The sequence below is a fragment of the Drosophila arizonae genome, chromosome 2, assembly GCF_054131065.1.
Source record: "Drosophila arizonae isolate 15081-1271.41 chromosome 2, UAZ_ARI_1.0, whole genome shotgun sequence".
Classification (NCBI taxonomy): Eukaryota; Metazoa; Arthropoda; class Insecta; order Diptera; family Drosophilidae; genus Drosophila; species Drosophila arizonae.
The window spans coordinates 15,529,042-15,545,043 of record NC_142922.1 but is presented as its reverse complement, the minus strand read 5'-3'; the positions used below and the strand labels follow the sequence as shown (position 1 = coordinate 15,545,043).

General features: G+C 38.9%; 3 protein-coding genes across 4 annotated transcripts; 2 read left to right on the top strand and 1 right to left on the bottom strand.

Annotated features, from left to right (window-relative positions):
- Window positions 1-680: 680 nt before the first annotated feature.
- rump (heterogeneous nuclear ribonucleoprotein rumpelstiltskin) lies at window positions 681-5,478 on the top strand. 2 transcript variants are annotated; one of them, XM_089462016.1, is made up of 5 exons: window positions 681-862; window positions 1,011-1,588; window positions 2,546-2,681; window positions 3,864-5,046; window positions 5,111-5,478. In XM_089462016.1, exons 1-5 carry the CDS (start codon window positions 860-862, stop codon window positions 5,164-5,166), a joined length of 1,956 nt encoding a protein of 651 aa, XP_089318142.1. In that variant the 5' UTR covers window positions 681-859; the 3' UTR covers window positions 5,167-5,478. The 2 variants fall into 2 exon arrangements, with proteins under 2 accessions (XP_089318142.1, XP_089318141.1); XM_089462015.1 differs by having other exon boundaries at window positions 682-862; window positions 1,008-1,588.
- A 39-nt stretch (window positions 5,479-5,517) lies between these two features.
- Window positions 5,518-6,919, bottom strand: LOC149270403 (uncharacterized). The gene is made up of 2 exons (XM_089462019.1): window positions 6,762-6,919; window positions 5,518-6,700 (listed from the first exon to the last, which is right to left on the bottom strand). The coding sequence occupies exons 1-2, from the start codon at window positions 6,789-6,791 to the stop codon at window positions 5,753-5,755; spliced, it is 978 nt and encodes a 325-aa protein (XP_089318145.1). The 5' UTR covers window positions 6,792-6,919; the 3' UTR covers window positions 5,518-5,752.
- Window positions 6,920-9,920: 3,001 nt separating this feature from the next.
- On the top strand, window positions 9,921-15,865 carry RhoL (Ras-like GTP-binding protein RhoL). Its single transcript, XM_089461938.1, has 3 exons — window positions 9,921-10,167; window positions 14,908-15,153; window positions 15,234-15,865. Exons 2-3 carry the CDS (start codon window positions 14,920-14,922, stop codon window positions 15,555-15,557), a joined length of 558 nt encoding a protein of 185 aa, XP_089318064.1. The 5' UTR covers window positions 9,921-10,167; window positions 14,908-14,919; the 3' UTR covers window positions 15,558-15,865.
- The last annotated feature ends 137 nt before the right edge of the window (window positions 15,866-16,002 follow it).

Genomic DNA, 16,002 nt, shown 5'->3' with positions numbered 1-16,002 from the left:
AACATATATATTTCAAATATGTTTTATTTAATTTCTTTTTAATTAATCTTTTTCAGCACTTTTAAACACCCTTCTTGAAATACCCTTCTGAACGAAAGCTTCATATTATAAGATAGATTTATAGAGAATGCACACATTAATGTATACAATAGAATTGAATAATTTTATAGTAGTTCAATATAATCACTGGCACAAACAGGTTTAATAAACTTGTATGCTGTACGAAAGAGTATGAGACCTAATTAAACTTGAAATCCAAAACATTTTAGTAATTCACTGAAAAAACCCAACTCATTGAGTTTGTCGCCATGCATCAGAGACAATATTTTTGTGCTGATAACGCAGGTTTATGTCAGTTCAACTGGATATATAAAAACTGTTTTTACATATGTACATACATACATACGTATATTAAATAGTTCTTCTTAAATACATATGTATTTATATTTGTTAAACTAGCTTTATTAGCCCACTCTTTTAATTTTTGCTAAGACTAGAACAATTATATATATATTATATAATAGAATTTCTAAGTTTTATATTACGATGATGTAGTAGAAAATATTTGAATTCTTACTAAGTTCGGAGATGTAATGACAAATTTAAATTGCGATACAATTGAGCCGATAAGTAATCGATAGTTGTCGATTGTTGATAACGTACAGAACTAGCAGCTCATTTCGATTTGTTCATACACTAATTTAGTTCCATTTCCACACATCTCCAATTTTTTTCTCACGGCAGTCGGCATATGTCCACTTTATTGATTATTGTATTTGTGTTAATGTAAAAACAGTTCAATTACAAAAAAATATCAATAAAATTATATCAATACAAACTTATAGTATAACATAATTAAATGGTGAGTACAGCGCATAGACAAACAGGGTAAACGGCATAAACGGCGCAACGACGCCGCAAGTCGCCATCTTTTTTTCGCAATGACGCTGAGGAGCGCGTTAGTGGAGTGAGAATTTGTTTGATTTTACACTTAAGAATTTTTGCAGCAGGCAGCCATGAATATGGACGCAAATGCTGTCGAGAATCGGGAGAAAGAGCGTGATCGCCGTGGACGTGGCGCACGCGGCTCCCGCTTCTCAGATGCGGATGGTAACAATGGAAACGCCGCTGGTGGTGGGGGTGGCGGAGGAGGCGCTAATAATGCACGCGACAGAAGTCGCGAAAGACGCAATTGCCGCGTCTATATCTCGAACATTCCGTACGATTATCGCTGGCAAGACCTCAAGGATCTATTCCGACGCATTGTCGGCTCCATTGAGTATGTGCAATTATTCCATGATGAAAACGGCAAGGCACGTGGCTGCGGTATTGTCGAGTTCAAAGATCCAGAGAACGTCCAAAAAGCAATGGAGAAAATGAATCGATATGAACTTAACGGACGTGAGCTAGTCGTCAAGGAAGATCACGGCGAGCAGCGTGATCAATACGGTCGCATTGTTCGCGATGGAGCAGGAGGTGGCGGTGGAGGCGGTGCTGGTGGTGGAGGAGGAGGAGGAGGAAATGGTGGAGGTCGCGATCATATGGACGATCGTGATCGCGGCTTCTCGCGACGTGACGATGACAGAATGTAAGTAATATAAAATACCAAATATATAGCATATCTACAATCGTTTTCCTATACTCTAAGCACATTTAGCAAATCACAAAGGAAAGAATATTTTCGACGTTATTGACAGGAATACACAAAAACAACTCCTAGTGTTGTTGACATTTTTTAATTAAGGGCATCCAGTGCTTAAGATTTATACCAGGCATTGTCATATGCTAATGTGACCCAAAAATTGTATACATTATATAAAGACGAATGTCTATTGCAGGGCTTTATGAACATTCTACTTTGAATTGTGCTGATAATTTTACTTCGAACAAGGAAAAGAAAACAGCTTGGGCCTCTTATAATTATTGGATCCACTTGGAGTCCTTTTAAAAATTCAGTTCACCGGTCGGCAATATGTTAGCTTCATCAGAAGGAAAATTACTAGATTTAAGTTACTTAACATCTCAACGTTTTTAGACGATGCTTTTACTGGAGAGCTGTGTATCCTGTCTATAGTTTTTGTTTTGAGCACTTTTCCAGTAGTATCGAACAACTGTTCATTGCTAAATTTGTTCTATTTCTACATTCGGGGCTTAACTTTTGTATTTGTAAATTTGTTATAAAGGTTTCAGTTGAATTTTGGTCGAGCATTGCTTTATGTCGTTAAAGTTGATGACTTAATTTACAATGTGTTTGGTGTACTAGAAGTTAGATTTAGCCGACGATTACAAGCTGTCAAATACTGGCCATTATAGAACTTTATATATGCTTTAAGAAAGAATATTCCTAAACAAACGATCAGTAGTTGTTATAATACTTAAACGTTACACGTTAATCTCGACGTTCTGGAGCTAATCTCAATCTTTGTTTGTAGCTTAGATGAAATGGTATGATGTGCGTGCGCTTTTCGGATACTTGTATTTGTTGTGCTTTTTATCTTTTGCTCTTGTTATTTTTTCTCTCTGGACTTTTGGCTTCTTTTTCTAGATCTGGGCGTAATAATTTTAACATGATGTCTAATGATTTTAATTCGTCGAATTACAATTTGTATGGGCTTTCTGCTTCGTTTTTGGAGAGTCTTGGCATAAGTGGACCTTTGCATAATAAGGTCTTTGTTGCTAATGTGAGTATATGTATAATAATAATAATAAACTATGAACCAAATCAAGAAAAAAAAAAAAAAAAAAAACGAACAATACCGATACCGTTACCGATACCAAAACCAACCACAATTATCTAAATACGCATATCTTCTATATGATAGAAATATGTTTTCTAACTTGTGTACTCTTTGCCCAGTTCTGTTTAAGTAGTAAATTGTTTTTATTCTATCTATACTAAGTGTATTGAATACGTTTTCATCATGGGCTCTGTTTCGTATTTATAACCCAACTATAAAAATAACATTGTAAGTGTTATATTATAACTGGTTGTGTACTTTGCCAATCTACTATATGACTTTTTTTCTCCTTGTACACTTGAAAGTGTTTACCACATTATAGTAAACAATCTTCTCTTCCGAATAATTTATTGTTATTAAAACTTTGATGCTGTTTGCTGCCTTTCTAAATGAAAGTAAACAACTATACGTGTTGAGAAATTTCTATTGTCCGATATTTTCTAATAAATATAACAATTCGTGTAATTGGATCTGCTATCTATCGGTAAATATGGAAGTCAATGTCGATAATAGCCGTTGAGACAGACTTGGGCTTACGCCTAGGACTGCTATAATGATCAGCTTCAGCTCAATCGCCGTTAATTTGAGAATGGGAATATCACTAATTATTAAAAGAAAGCGGTCAACGGGAAGTTGTAAAATTTAAATTAATTAAAATATAAGAATCGTATCGGAAATTCAATGATTTCAGTTTATTGACCATCGACCATATATGAGATAACTGGATCTTTTCCTTAATCGCTCTACGTAGTCAAATGACCTGTTCAAGGAATTATTGTTGCATACTGCGCTAATGTAATAATATGCAGTTCAACTGGATTGTTTGTGCCGCCCGAGAATCGACAATCTTTTGAGTGGTTGTGTTACCTGCAGCTGGGTTATAAATATGAAACAGTCGGTTTAACTGCGAGCCTGCTGCGTCGGTTTTGGGTTAGCCAACTGGGCCCAACGGCTTGATCCTTGTGTTCCTTCCTTCAGACTTTGTTTGCTCCTAGTGGAGGTGGCAGCCGGAGTCAGTGTGGATGAGTGTTTGAACTGGACAATGCTTTTAATGCTGTTTCCAATGATGCTCAAAGCATACTTTTCTACTTCAATTTTTAAATTTTGGCGTTTATTTTATCACAGCTGGACTACAAAGTGGACAGCAAGAAGCTCAAGCAAGTGTTCAAGCTTGCCGGAAAGGTGCAGAGTGTGGACTTATCCCTGGACAAGGAGGGACACAGTCGCGGTTTTGCTGTAGTGGAATATGATCATCCAGTGGAGGCTGTACAGGCCATTTCAATGTTGGATCGCCAGATGCTCTATGATCGACGCATGACAGTACGTTTGGACCGAATACCCGACAAGAGCGAAGGTCTAAAGCTGCCCGAGGGATTGGGTGGCGTTGGCATCGGCCTAGGGCCCAACGGTGAGCCACTGAAAGATGTAGCCCACAATCTGCCGAATGGCGGCAATCAAAACGCCACACAGCTGCTTGGCAATGTGCAGGGCGCTCAGCAGTTGTCCGCAGTTCCTGGCGGCGCTGTTGTCGGCGGCGGTAACTCAAACGCAAATTTGCTGGGTAGCCTCAGTGGAGTCATGTTTGGTAACAACGCTGCTGTGCAGCCCTCTCCAGTGGCGCCAGTGCAGAAGCCGAGCATGGGCAACAACGCTGGCGGCGGCGGCGGTGGCATCAATCTAAATAATTTAAATCCCAGCAACTTGGCTGCTGTGGTTGGCAACTTGGGTAACCTGGGAGCAGCGCTGTCCAATCCGCTGCTCACTTCATCGCTGAGCACCCTAGGTCTCAATTTGGGGAACACTGGTGGCAACGATGACGGACTCGTTTCCGCCAGCAATGTTGGCCTAACCAACAACTACAGCAGCGGTGGCGGCTATGGTAATGCCGGTAACAACTATAATAGTGGCGGCAACAGCGGTGGCACTGGCGGTGGTGGCGTCTCTGGTGGCAATGTTGGGTTCAATGCATACAACAGCAGTTCTGGTGGTGGCACAAATTCCGGAAACAACCAGATCGATGGCAATGACTACGGCAACTCGGGCAATCAGTTGGACATGTTTGGCGGTGGCGGTGGCAACGTGGGCGTTGGCGGTGGTAATGTCGGTGTTGGTGGCGGCGCTGGCAATCCCGGCGGTGGTCCCCGCAAGTCTGATACGATCATCATTAAGAATGTGCCATTGAGCTGCACCTGGCAAACGCTGCGTGACAAGTTCCGTGATGTTGGCGATGTCAAATTTGCCGAGATACGTGGCAATGATGTGGGCGTGGTGCGCTTCTTTAAGGAACGCGATGCGGAACTGGCCATAGGTAAGAAATCAGAGCATTTGCATTTATTATGTAGACATCTTTTAACAATCTACTAAATCAACAGCTCTCATGGATGGCTCCCGCTTGGATGGTCGCACCATTAAAGTAACCTACTTTTAAGCTGCATCCCCTAAAATTGTAGAACGCATTGCCCGTGTGAATGAACCGCATGAACTTCTAGACACGACCACCGGTTTACTTTAACCAAGAGCAAACAGCAAAGCAAAGCAGACGTGGCTAGGTTATTGCAATGTTTTTAGTTCATAGTGACCACAAACAAATAATTGTTTAATTTTTATACATACGTTTACATTAATCATAACAAAAATGATCATAATATATAAATAATTGACTTTCCAAAACACAGAAGACGCAATTCATCTAATTTATAAGTGATTGAAGCCAATAAAAATATGAATAATATTAAACAAATCATCTGTGCATCTCCTTTTAAATATTAAAATAGAAGCCTTTGGTTCCGATAGCCTGTTAGGATTAGGTATTTATTTATTTTGTCTGAATAGAGACTTACAATAATCGATACAGCAGCTAGTTGAAAGGTCAATCCAACTTCGCACAGTTTAAATGTAATAAATTCTGTGCAATTGTTATCTGGCTTAACAGTTACATGTATATAATTGGTGGTTGATTGTGGCTTAAATAAAGAAGTGGATGCTAAGCTGAGTTGAGGCACAGCGCGCGTCACTTATTTTGTCGGCGCGGCAGCAGCCGCAGGTGCAATTTTAAAGCGTTCCAGGCGGGCGCGCGCCTTTTCAGCCCATTCGTTCTTGGCCTTTGGATCGCTGGCAGCTGCTGTTGTTGTGCCAACAGTATTACCGAAGCGTTCCTTACGTTTTTGCAGCCGCTCATCGACTGTGGTTTTCGGGCTCTTCTCCGGCACCACACAGCCAAAACGTTCGGCACGCCTCTTCAAAGCCTCCTTTTGCTGTTCCTCCGTTTCCTTGTTGCCCTTGTTAGCCTTTATTGAAGCCGACGAAGACTTGTTAACCGCTGGTGAAGCAGTTGCAGCTGGAGCAGCTGCGGCTTTCGCATCGAGGGCAATACCAAACTTCTTGGCACGCATCTCTAAACGCTCTTGTGCGCTTAGTTGGGTTAGCTTCTTGTCGGGAGTGGATGTGGAGTCTTTGCTTTGCGTTGCAGAAGCACCAACCACAATTGGTTTTCGATGCGTTTTTGTGGGCTTATCAGCCTCCAATGATCCAGCTACACTGATCGCAGTATCAGGGGCGGCATTCTCCTTCGATGGCGTTGTTGTTGCTGTCGTGACCGTTGTCAATAACGGCTGCGAGTTATTCCGTTTGAGTACGATTTTTTTAGCTGGCGGCGATGCGGCATTTGCATCTGGATTTGAATCCGTCGCCGTTGCTGTTGGAGATGATAAATCTGGTATTGTTGTCGTCGTAGGCGTGTTCACTGGGCTCTTTAACAGCAAGTCCTCGTGATCTTCACCCAATAATTTATGCTCGTCTTCATCCGTGAACGAGACATCGTCATCAATAGCGTCATTTATTGCGCTATCTTCCAACGAAATGTCGCCTTCCAGTAACGCCGTTTGCAAGCGGTCTTGTAATTCATTTTTATTGCCGTTCAATGGCAACCCACGCAGCTTCAACTCTCGCTTTAAATCCGCAACCTGGATTGGTTAAAACATGTTTTCTTGTTGTACATTGATTATTAATATGAAAATTACTCACCTTCATTTTAGTAACGTCGGTTTCGGGCATTTTATTGCTATTTTTATTTTGTTAATTTGCGGCACAAACAAGTTTTCTATCAAATAAGTTATGCCTAGCAGTATGGCAGCTCTGTAAGAAATAGTGTTAAGTTATCGATAATAACATTTGCTGTAATTAACAGAAGTGCTGTACAATGCTATCAATGCATTAAACTAAGTGATGTAAAACGCAAAAAGAAAACGCTTAGAATCAAATTTTAACTTTGCTTACAAAATTGATTTTGGATTCAATATATATAATAAGAGAGAATGTGCAAATGGCCAAAGTCGAGCTTATAGTAATATAAATGCTCCAAATCAAACTTATTTCGATTTATCATATGTGAAAATGGTGACCGGGGATTCGACGCTTTGTTCCAATGTTCCATTGGTCATCAAATTCGGAGTAATTTTTTTTATTACCGTTCTAGGGTTAGTGTTTCAACTTTGCAGTAATTAGTATTAACATTTGGTATTTTCGAATTCACGTTATATGGTCATACTGTGCACGAAAAACTTCCCATCAACAATGTCTTTCGAAAGTCAACGCACCAAACAAACATGATATTCAATATACAAACCATCCGCTCTCGAGTGAGCGAGTATATTGGATTTGAGCATATATGGGTTCGTCTGTTCTAATGCATTTAAAACATTGTTCGTCCCACATATATTTATATGTTTTATTATGTTGTATCACTAACCAGAGAGTGTTCTCTGGTTAGTGGTTGTATGTAACCAAAGGCCCAAGTAGGCAGTGCTTAACTCTAGGTTAGTTTTAATTTTATATAAACTCTAACGTCTAATAAATTATGTTGTATGTCTAGATACATATTCATATATATACATATTCATATTAAAAAATATTTTGACACAAGAAATCAATTTATGATCGAAAAAAATCCGACCGGAAACGGGACAGTGAATGCAATAATATCTTGAGCTTATTTCTGCATCGACGTACCTTGAGAATATATTGTTGCTGTTATAAATAATTTCAGCTCAGGGTATAAAAACGAAAGCGAAGCTAAGAGAATGGGGAACGTGTGGATGCTTCACCCGTAGGGTGACCTTGAATTGTAAGTGTGTTGCTGATAAAGTGTATTGCTTTGAAGTGAGTACCGGCGTGCCACAGCACCTGTTCTCTTCAGCACACACACACACTGCTACAAAAATGCTCTTGAACACACATGTTGCTCATGTGGCACATAAGTAGCTGTATCTAATTGGCACTGCAGCATACTTATATTTATTAATAATTTTTCCGGTCTTCCCTTTGTGGAGGCCACGGCCCACGCATTAACCTTTTGCCTGTCAGCATTTAAAAAGAGTTTGCCTCCCTTTAAGGCATGGGCATGAGCGTGAACATGAGCACGGACATGGGCAGTGCAGTAATAATTATAATTAATGCCTAATCTGCTGGCAAACGTGAATTGTGTGCTGTGGCTGTTCCACTTCTTTGGCCATGCCTTGGCCGTACATAGGGAACTTTAATTACAGTTACAACGACTTAACGGGCACGCATAGGAGCACGAGTGCACGGTCAAGTCGTTGATTAATTGGTCATGACAGTCGCGTTTACGTTCTTCATATACGGATTACGCAATAACGAGTTGAAGGCGTTACTCAATGTAAATTCTAGTTTTACTGTTAATTAAGTGTTAATCTTCTGACAAGAAAGCAATTGAACTATTATTACGATGTTTAATTATAATTTCACATATAAAATGTTCTTTGATTGCGGTTAACGTTATTAGGGTACACGGAATCTGAAAAAAACCCTCAATGACTAATATCCACTTTAAAATGAAGTGTTCTAAATTATATATGAACGTAAATACTATGTAATAATATTCATGAAACACTGAGTTTTTGCTTAAAGAGAAGAGCTGCTAAGTGGATTTCGATAGGCCGTATCATCCACCAGTAACAGTGGTCCTTTGGCTAAACTGATCCGAGAAATCGAAGAGAATATAAAAAACTCCTGTAATATTAACTCATGTGTTCTTTATTGATTGATAGACTATCTCTAAAACATATTCTTATTTGCTTTATGGCTGAATGGCGTTGCTCCTAGCTGAGCTTCTAGAACACTTTTACTTCAATAACTACGCTCAATTGCTCAAAGCGATTTTCATTTGGTGCAGTTTTGCTCTTACGCCTTCTACGAATGTTCTCTCCGCTCATCGACTGCTCTCTGCATTCAGGCGGCTTGTGGTTGGGCTGGGCCACTAGCCAGCAGTGTTGCCGAATCAGCTATTTTGTAGCTAGATCTGGCTACTTTTTAAGGCCGATTGCTACACAAATTTTCAAACAGCTATTAGCTACAAATCTGGCTATTTTCAAATATTACATTTAGCTAAAATGTAAGCGAACTTATAGCAAAATTTGCTTTGATACTTTTTAAATGTAAATGATTTAAATGTATTAAGTTTTGTGTAGAATTAATATTACAACTGAAGAATAGGTAAGCTTTCTAAAATGTTATGGAAAATTCATTTCTTATCAGTTTTTATACCCTGAACCCATTTTCAATGGGAAATCAGGGTATAATGGTTTTGTGAAAAAGTATGTAACGGGCAGAAGGAATCATCGCAGACCCCATAAAGTATATATATTCTTGATCAGCACGACGAGCTGAGTCGATATAGCCCTGTCCGTCTGTCCGCTCGTCCATCCGTCCGTCCGTATGAGAGCGTTGATCTCAGAAGTTATAAGGGCTAGAGAGCTGAAATTTGGCATGCACACTCGTGTGTACCATACGCAGTACAAGTTTATCATTTTTTAACTCATCCGATAACTTTTTTATCGAGAATGATCGAAAAATTTATTTTGTTATTTATGCTATGAGTATAGCGTTCCACACAACGACCTTAAAAAGGCAAATTATAAAACCGACAATGGTGAAAATGACGAGTTGGTAGTAATAGATGAGATATTATCTAAATTAAATTAATAACGTTGACTTTTTGTGAAAAAAACAGCACTGTTTTCTTTTTTGCTACTTTTTCAGCTATTTTAGAAGAAAGTTGGCTACTTTTAGCTACTTTCAGCCTTCGGTTTTGCTACTTTTGCTGAAAAAGTTTCGGCAACACTGCTAGCCAGTGCCCTCTCAGCGTCTTCTGCCTGGTGCTTGCTCTCAGTTGCGTGTTGACTGCCCGAGTGATCGGTTGTGCCAGCTTTGTAGCTGTCGTGTTTGTACTGAGTGTCCAAGTGTTGCCGTGCTGCGTCGTGCTTTCAAATACGTTCACTGATCAACAGACGTCATCGCTAGAGGCGAACGTGTGGCTCGATTGATTTGTTGCAAACAACAACAGTATATATATTGAATATATATATATATTTAAACAAAAACAAAGCGAGAATACTAGTGCGAGTATATATAAGTACGTGCTGTGTGCGCTGCAATTGAAATTGCACGCAACTTTAATTTGGCCGTAACGCCAAAGCCCCATACTCAATACAAAATAATAATAATAATACGTATTATACACATACATATACATATAAACGGCTTTGCTGACCTTGTGCAACTGCGTATCTTAAACTGTGCGTATGTGTGTGTGTGTGTATCTGAGCGTATGTTTTGTGTAAACATCATTAACATAATCAGTAGAAAGCATCTTGTCAACAGTTTTGGCTTTGCAACCTGTTCACTGCATTCTGGGCTAACACAACTTCTACAATACTTCCACTGCTGCTGCTGCTGTTGTTATTACTCTTTTTGCGTTTTCTTTTTCGATTTTTTTGGTATCGTTTTCGTGATCACCTCTTTATCACCTGAGTCACTTTTGTATGGCGCTCACGTCACACGCTCACACAAACGCCCGCCCAATGGCTCTGGCTCTGACTCTGACTCTGTCTCTGGCTGTGGAATGCCAACCAGCTTTTTGATTACAGCTGCTCTCTCGCTCTCCCACACACGCGCCGCCTTTGTCTACCACTCTCTCGCTCCCTCTCTCCCTCGCTCCCTCTCTCATTCTATCTATTGCTCGCTGTCTGGCTCTCTGGCTCTGTTTTAGGCCCGTTACCATTTTTAGTTAACAACAATTATATGGCTGCCTATCCATTAAAGGCCATCTGGCTAGGGCGCGTGTGTATTTGTGCGCTATCACAGGAAACCTTCAAGTACGTGACAACTAAAGGCCCCCTCTACATCCAATACTTTGCCGGCGATCTGCATCAAATCAACAGCGAATCAATCTAATACGACATATGCCATAAAATATGACCCCAATTAATTAAACTAATTGACGGCGTGTGCGGAGCGAGACCCCTAGCCAAATCGCAACCAATTTCCCCACATCATGCATATACATATATGTACATATGTATATTATATTTATATATTTGTGGTCTAATGTTAAACCAGCTTCATAGTTGCACTTATCGTGCCTTCCAGTTGATTTCATTTTTATATGGCGCAGAGGAATAATCGCACACACCTATGTACATATACATACATGTATCTTATCTAATCTCTTCATTAAATACGAAAATGCAGAGAGAAACCATAAAACAAAATACACATACGTACATACGTATATGTATAGAAAAAAGTGAATAACAACAGTTCTTTCTTACGGTTGCCATACGCGGTTTATAAGAACAATTGATCTTAATACTACATATATGTATGAATAGGTAAAAGTCTAATGCAGATTATGCGCTAATCAACATTGTATTGAGTACTCTGATCTCCTGAGATATAATATACTCAGTTTCTTACAAATCTGTTTAAGTCGTCTGGGAAAATTGAATCATTTCCAATTATTTCAATTATCAGACGTTCTGGCAATTTATTGAGCTTTACTTTCATATATGAAAATGAAGGAATGATAAGAATGTAAGCATATTGAGCATATGAGACTTGACACTATTTTGTAAGAAGTGTTTTGAATTTCTCATTTCATTTTGTAATCGAGTGTAACGGAAAAACAGCTGCAACTATTGCTCATAACTTACTGTTTGACTCTAATGAATATATAAATAATACTCATAAGCAAGTGCTTTTCTTGAATAGGCACACACATAAATATTTATATGCATCGCTATATAGAGTAATACTTGTTACATTCACTACATCTACAGCCTCTTCGTATTCGTATTCGTTTAATATGATGCACAATGCGATTACAATGCACTGATAAAGTCACAAAGGAGCGTGGACAACAGCTGAAGATGCTAAAGACTGTCCCAGACATAAGTAATGGCATATTTCTGCATATATAAGCTCTATGTATATATTATACACTGTGTATTCAATAAACTCACTTGAGCTAAGAAATAATGCAAGGAATGATCCATTAATTCGCATTAAGCAATTTTTGAATTTAAGCGGACTAATGGAGAGAGACAGAGAGAGCTAACGACAGAGTGGGAAGGAGAGCGCGGGAGAGAGAGAGAGAGAGTGCATTGGCAATGAGTGTGAATGTTGCAAGTGTTCCAAGAATATAACGACAACAACAACAAAAGTGTAACTTGATATGTAAAGTTTATAAGAGGCCAGCGCAGACGCTGCCCCAACGGCAGCCCTTTTCCCCTGCCCCTGCCCCTGCTACACACCAAGCGATAACAAAAACAGAAAAAAACTCATTTTCCGTATTTCCCATTTCATGAAAGCGTAATTATGTTTTAAATAATTTATTATGTGTATTAATTACAATGAGAGTATTTGTCGAGTCTCGCTGTGTGCTGTGCTGTCTGCTTTGGTTAGAGCATTTCCTTTATCACATGACACATAATATATGTACATACATACATATACGTACTATATATTTGTGTAGTTGATTTAGACAGTTCTTTGTAGCCACAGCAATATTTATGATATCCTAGTATCTATGTACATAAGTATGTGATCGAAATTCGCAGTTGGTTTTACATCAACAACAACGAATTGCAATGCAAAAGAAATACCTGATCAGCCGCACCAAAATAGCAAAAATTGGCTTCCTCTTCCTCTTTCCATTTTTTTTTTTTTTGGCAAAATTTCCAAACAAACTTCGACGGCAGCCAGTGAAGCAGACAACCATTAAGTAGTATTAATACCAACAACAACAACAATGCAGCAACAACAACAGCAATAGCAAATTCATTCGCGTAGCTGAACTGAAATAAATAAACAACACTTGCTCTTGCTTTTGCTTTTAATTGGTTATTCTCTTGCTCGACGGTTTTTTTTATAGTAAATTATTATAAACAAACCAAATGTTTTAGTGACTGGCGTGCAAATAATTTACTTTGTATACGGCGGCGCAGCAAGTGTATCTCAATATATATACATACATATATCTGTACATACATACATCATGTACATACATACATATGTATTTACGTCTGTTACTATTTATATAAGCAGCTGATTAAGCAAACTTTGCCAAAACGTTCTCAATGATCAGATGTGGAGAAACACACCTGACTGAAAATTCCATTGAAACGTTTTTGAATGAGCAACTAACAAGTGGTCATTGCATTTTTACTTGAGATGGATATATAATATATGCATTATATAAATTGATTAACGATCTCTTTGCAGCGAACGTATATCAATTAATTAATAGCAGCATTATTCATAGGAACAGCAGCATATTAACAGCGTACTGTTATCACTAGCATAACAGAGAGTTTAAGTCCCCAACAAAACAAGTTATTGGAATATCAATTGCGAAATCAAGAACAAAAGAGTAAAATTATAAATAGAAATGGCAGCATATGTATGCAAAATAAATGAATAAAAAAAAAGCGAAACTACAAAGCGAGCACTTAACCCCAGTTGGGATCCCTATACAGCAATTAGCTTTAATTGTGATGGTGGAGGAAATAGGGGCCATGGTAGCGTACTGAAATGTCGGATGTTAGCGCCGCACATCAAAAAGTCCGATTGCAGTTGAGCATAAAGTTCAGGGCCTTCTGAGCGCGTGGCATGCAACTGAATGCAACTGAAACGACAACAGCAACACGTTCAAATTCTTTGTGTATTGTGTGTCGCAGGCCACGAGCCAAAAGTTCAAATGGAAACGGTAAACGATGATCAACGTCTGTGAATATGTCAATATAACCGGTTTTCTGCTGTAACTGCAGTCCGTTGTTGCCTCCACTTCTGATAAAAGTTTCATTATTATATTATGTGGGCTGAGACCTGTTGGCAGCCTTTTGGATGAGTCACTAGATTCAAATCGTCATCTAGGCGCACATACGCTCTTAGATTTCGTTGCTCACATCCACAACAGCGTCTATACTTGTAATAAGAGTTTGCCCAGTCAATTTACTGACGATCTTATGGCATGACTCATGTCTGAAGATTTCTGTTTCCCAGAATCAGTATGAGTTTTCTGCGTAAAGTGTGGAACGCCAGAGCGTTCGGACTCTAACTGTAACTGTATGCAAATTAAACATTTGTATCTCTGCAACACTGTTTAGCACTAGACTTGAGATGCTGTAGGGAAATCTAGTTCAAGTTTTGGGTCAACAACTCGTTTGGTTGACGTTGGCTGAAAACCAGTTTTAATTAAAAAACGAAAAATAAGAAAACATTTATCAAACATAATTTTGTTTGCTTGGTGAAAGTGCATACGTTTTTCAAATGCTTTTTTGTTATATAAGGCAATCATAACAACAGCAACAACAATAAGAAAACACAAAACTATGACAAAGTTTAATGAATTTCGCAGAATAACTAAGTAAACATTCCGAATGGACTTTTATAAAAACTTTTAATTGAATTGTTAATACTATTTGCAGCTGTCTGTGTGCAATTTCGTTAACAATTTAAATCGTAAAGTTGATTTTTTGTTGATTAGATTAAGCGCTTTGAAGTTCAAGTGTTAACAGCGCATTGCTGATAACAGTAGCTATAAGTAACAGCTTAGACTTATGTTAAGATATCGAGTTTTGCGAATGTGAAGAAAACGCACCCGTATACGAATACACACACACAGATTTCCGGTTGCAGTGGGATGTGGGTGTGGCAAGATAAACAACGCATGTCGCTTCAACATATGCCACCAAATGGTGCAATGCAGCGCATTGAATGTCACACATGCACATGCACACACACATTCGCTCACATGCACACACATATACACATGTATTGACGCCTCGATTTCGCTTTCTTTATATTTTTCCAGTTCGTTTGCACAATGTCGAAAAGTCTGCGCCCTCTTAAAATAACCATCGTCGGGGATGGCATGGTGGGCAAGACCTGCCTCCTGATAACCTACACACAGAACGAATTTCCCGAGGAGTATATACCGACTGTATTCGATAACCATGCCTGCAACATAACGGTCGATGATAATGAATACAATCTAACACTCTGGGACACGGCCGGGCAGGAGGATTACGAAAGACTGCGTCCATTGAGCTATCCCAATGTAAGTGTATAAATATGACTATATAAATAAACATATGTCGTATGGCTTATCTAATCGATTTCCTTATAACTTCAATACAGACGAACTGCTTCCTATTGTGCTATTCCATCAGCAGTCGTACCTCTTTCGAGAACATTAAGAGCAAATGGTGGCCGGAGATTCGTCACTTTGGCACCAATGTACCCGTTGTTCTGGTGGGCACTAAGCTCGACTTGCGTATACCGAATTCGGAGAAATTTGTGACCACACAGGAAGGCCGGCGGCTGCGCAAGGAGATTCATGCCCATAGTTTGGTCGAGTGCTCGGCCAAGAAGAAGCTGAACTTAGAGCAGGTGTTTGAGGAGGCGGTGCGTGCGGTGGAAAAGAAGCCGGGAAAGACTCCACCAACGTGCAAAATACTTTAATTAAGTCCTATGCTTAATGTTTAATATTGTTATTATACGTAATTGTATTATGTAACTATGTAATTGTCTGATTAGCGAGCATTCGACTCGCATCTTCCACAGTGTGTGTGTAGAAAAATGTATCGTTATGCTTTAATTATAAGATGTAGTTATGGGAAAACAATATTTGTATGCGACCAAAGTGCATTTTTTATGTAAAAATCAAAACAAAACTTAGAAGTAAAGAATTGTTTGAATTTAAATGCGTACATAACAACGCCACAATATGCTGTGTATTATATATTTTCAATAAACACTAGTCATTAATATCAATATTGTTTTCCTTTAAAATTACATAGTAAGAATAATGAATGTGTTTAAATTACGCGGTTATGATGGTCATTTCAGAAAAGCACTGCTAACTTACAGCAATACTGCAAAATGTCGATCTGACTTTCTGGGAGGT

Bases quoted from the DNA above. Each gene is read 5' to 3' on its own strand.
- RhoL (XM_089461938.1), top strand. From the start codon at position 14,920: ATGTCGAAAAGTCTGCGCCCTCTTAAAATAACCATCGTCGGGGATGGC. The intron at 15,154-15,233 runs GTAAGTGTATAA...ACTTCAATACAG, and splicing joins GTCCATTGAGCTATCCCAAT to ACGAACTGCTTCCTATTGTG.
- rump (XM_089462015.1), top strand. The intron at 1,589-2,545 runs GTAAGTAATATA...TTCTTTTTCTAG, and splicing joins CGACGTGACGATGACAGAAT to ATCTGGGCGTAATAATTTTA. The intron at 2,682-3,863 runs GTGAGTATATGT...ATTTTATCACAG, and splicing joins ATAAGGTCTTTGTTGCTAAT to CTGGACTACAAAGTGGACAG.
- LOC149270403 (XM_089462019.1), bottom strand. From the start codon at position 6,791: ATGCCCGAAACCGACGTTACTAAAATGAAG. The intron at 6,701-6,761 runs GTGAGTAATTTT...TAACCAATCCAG, and splicing joins CCGACGTTACTAAAATGAAG to GTTGCGGATTTAAAGCGAGA.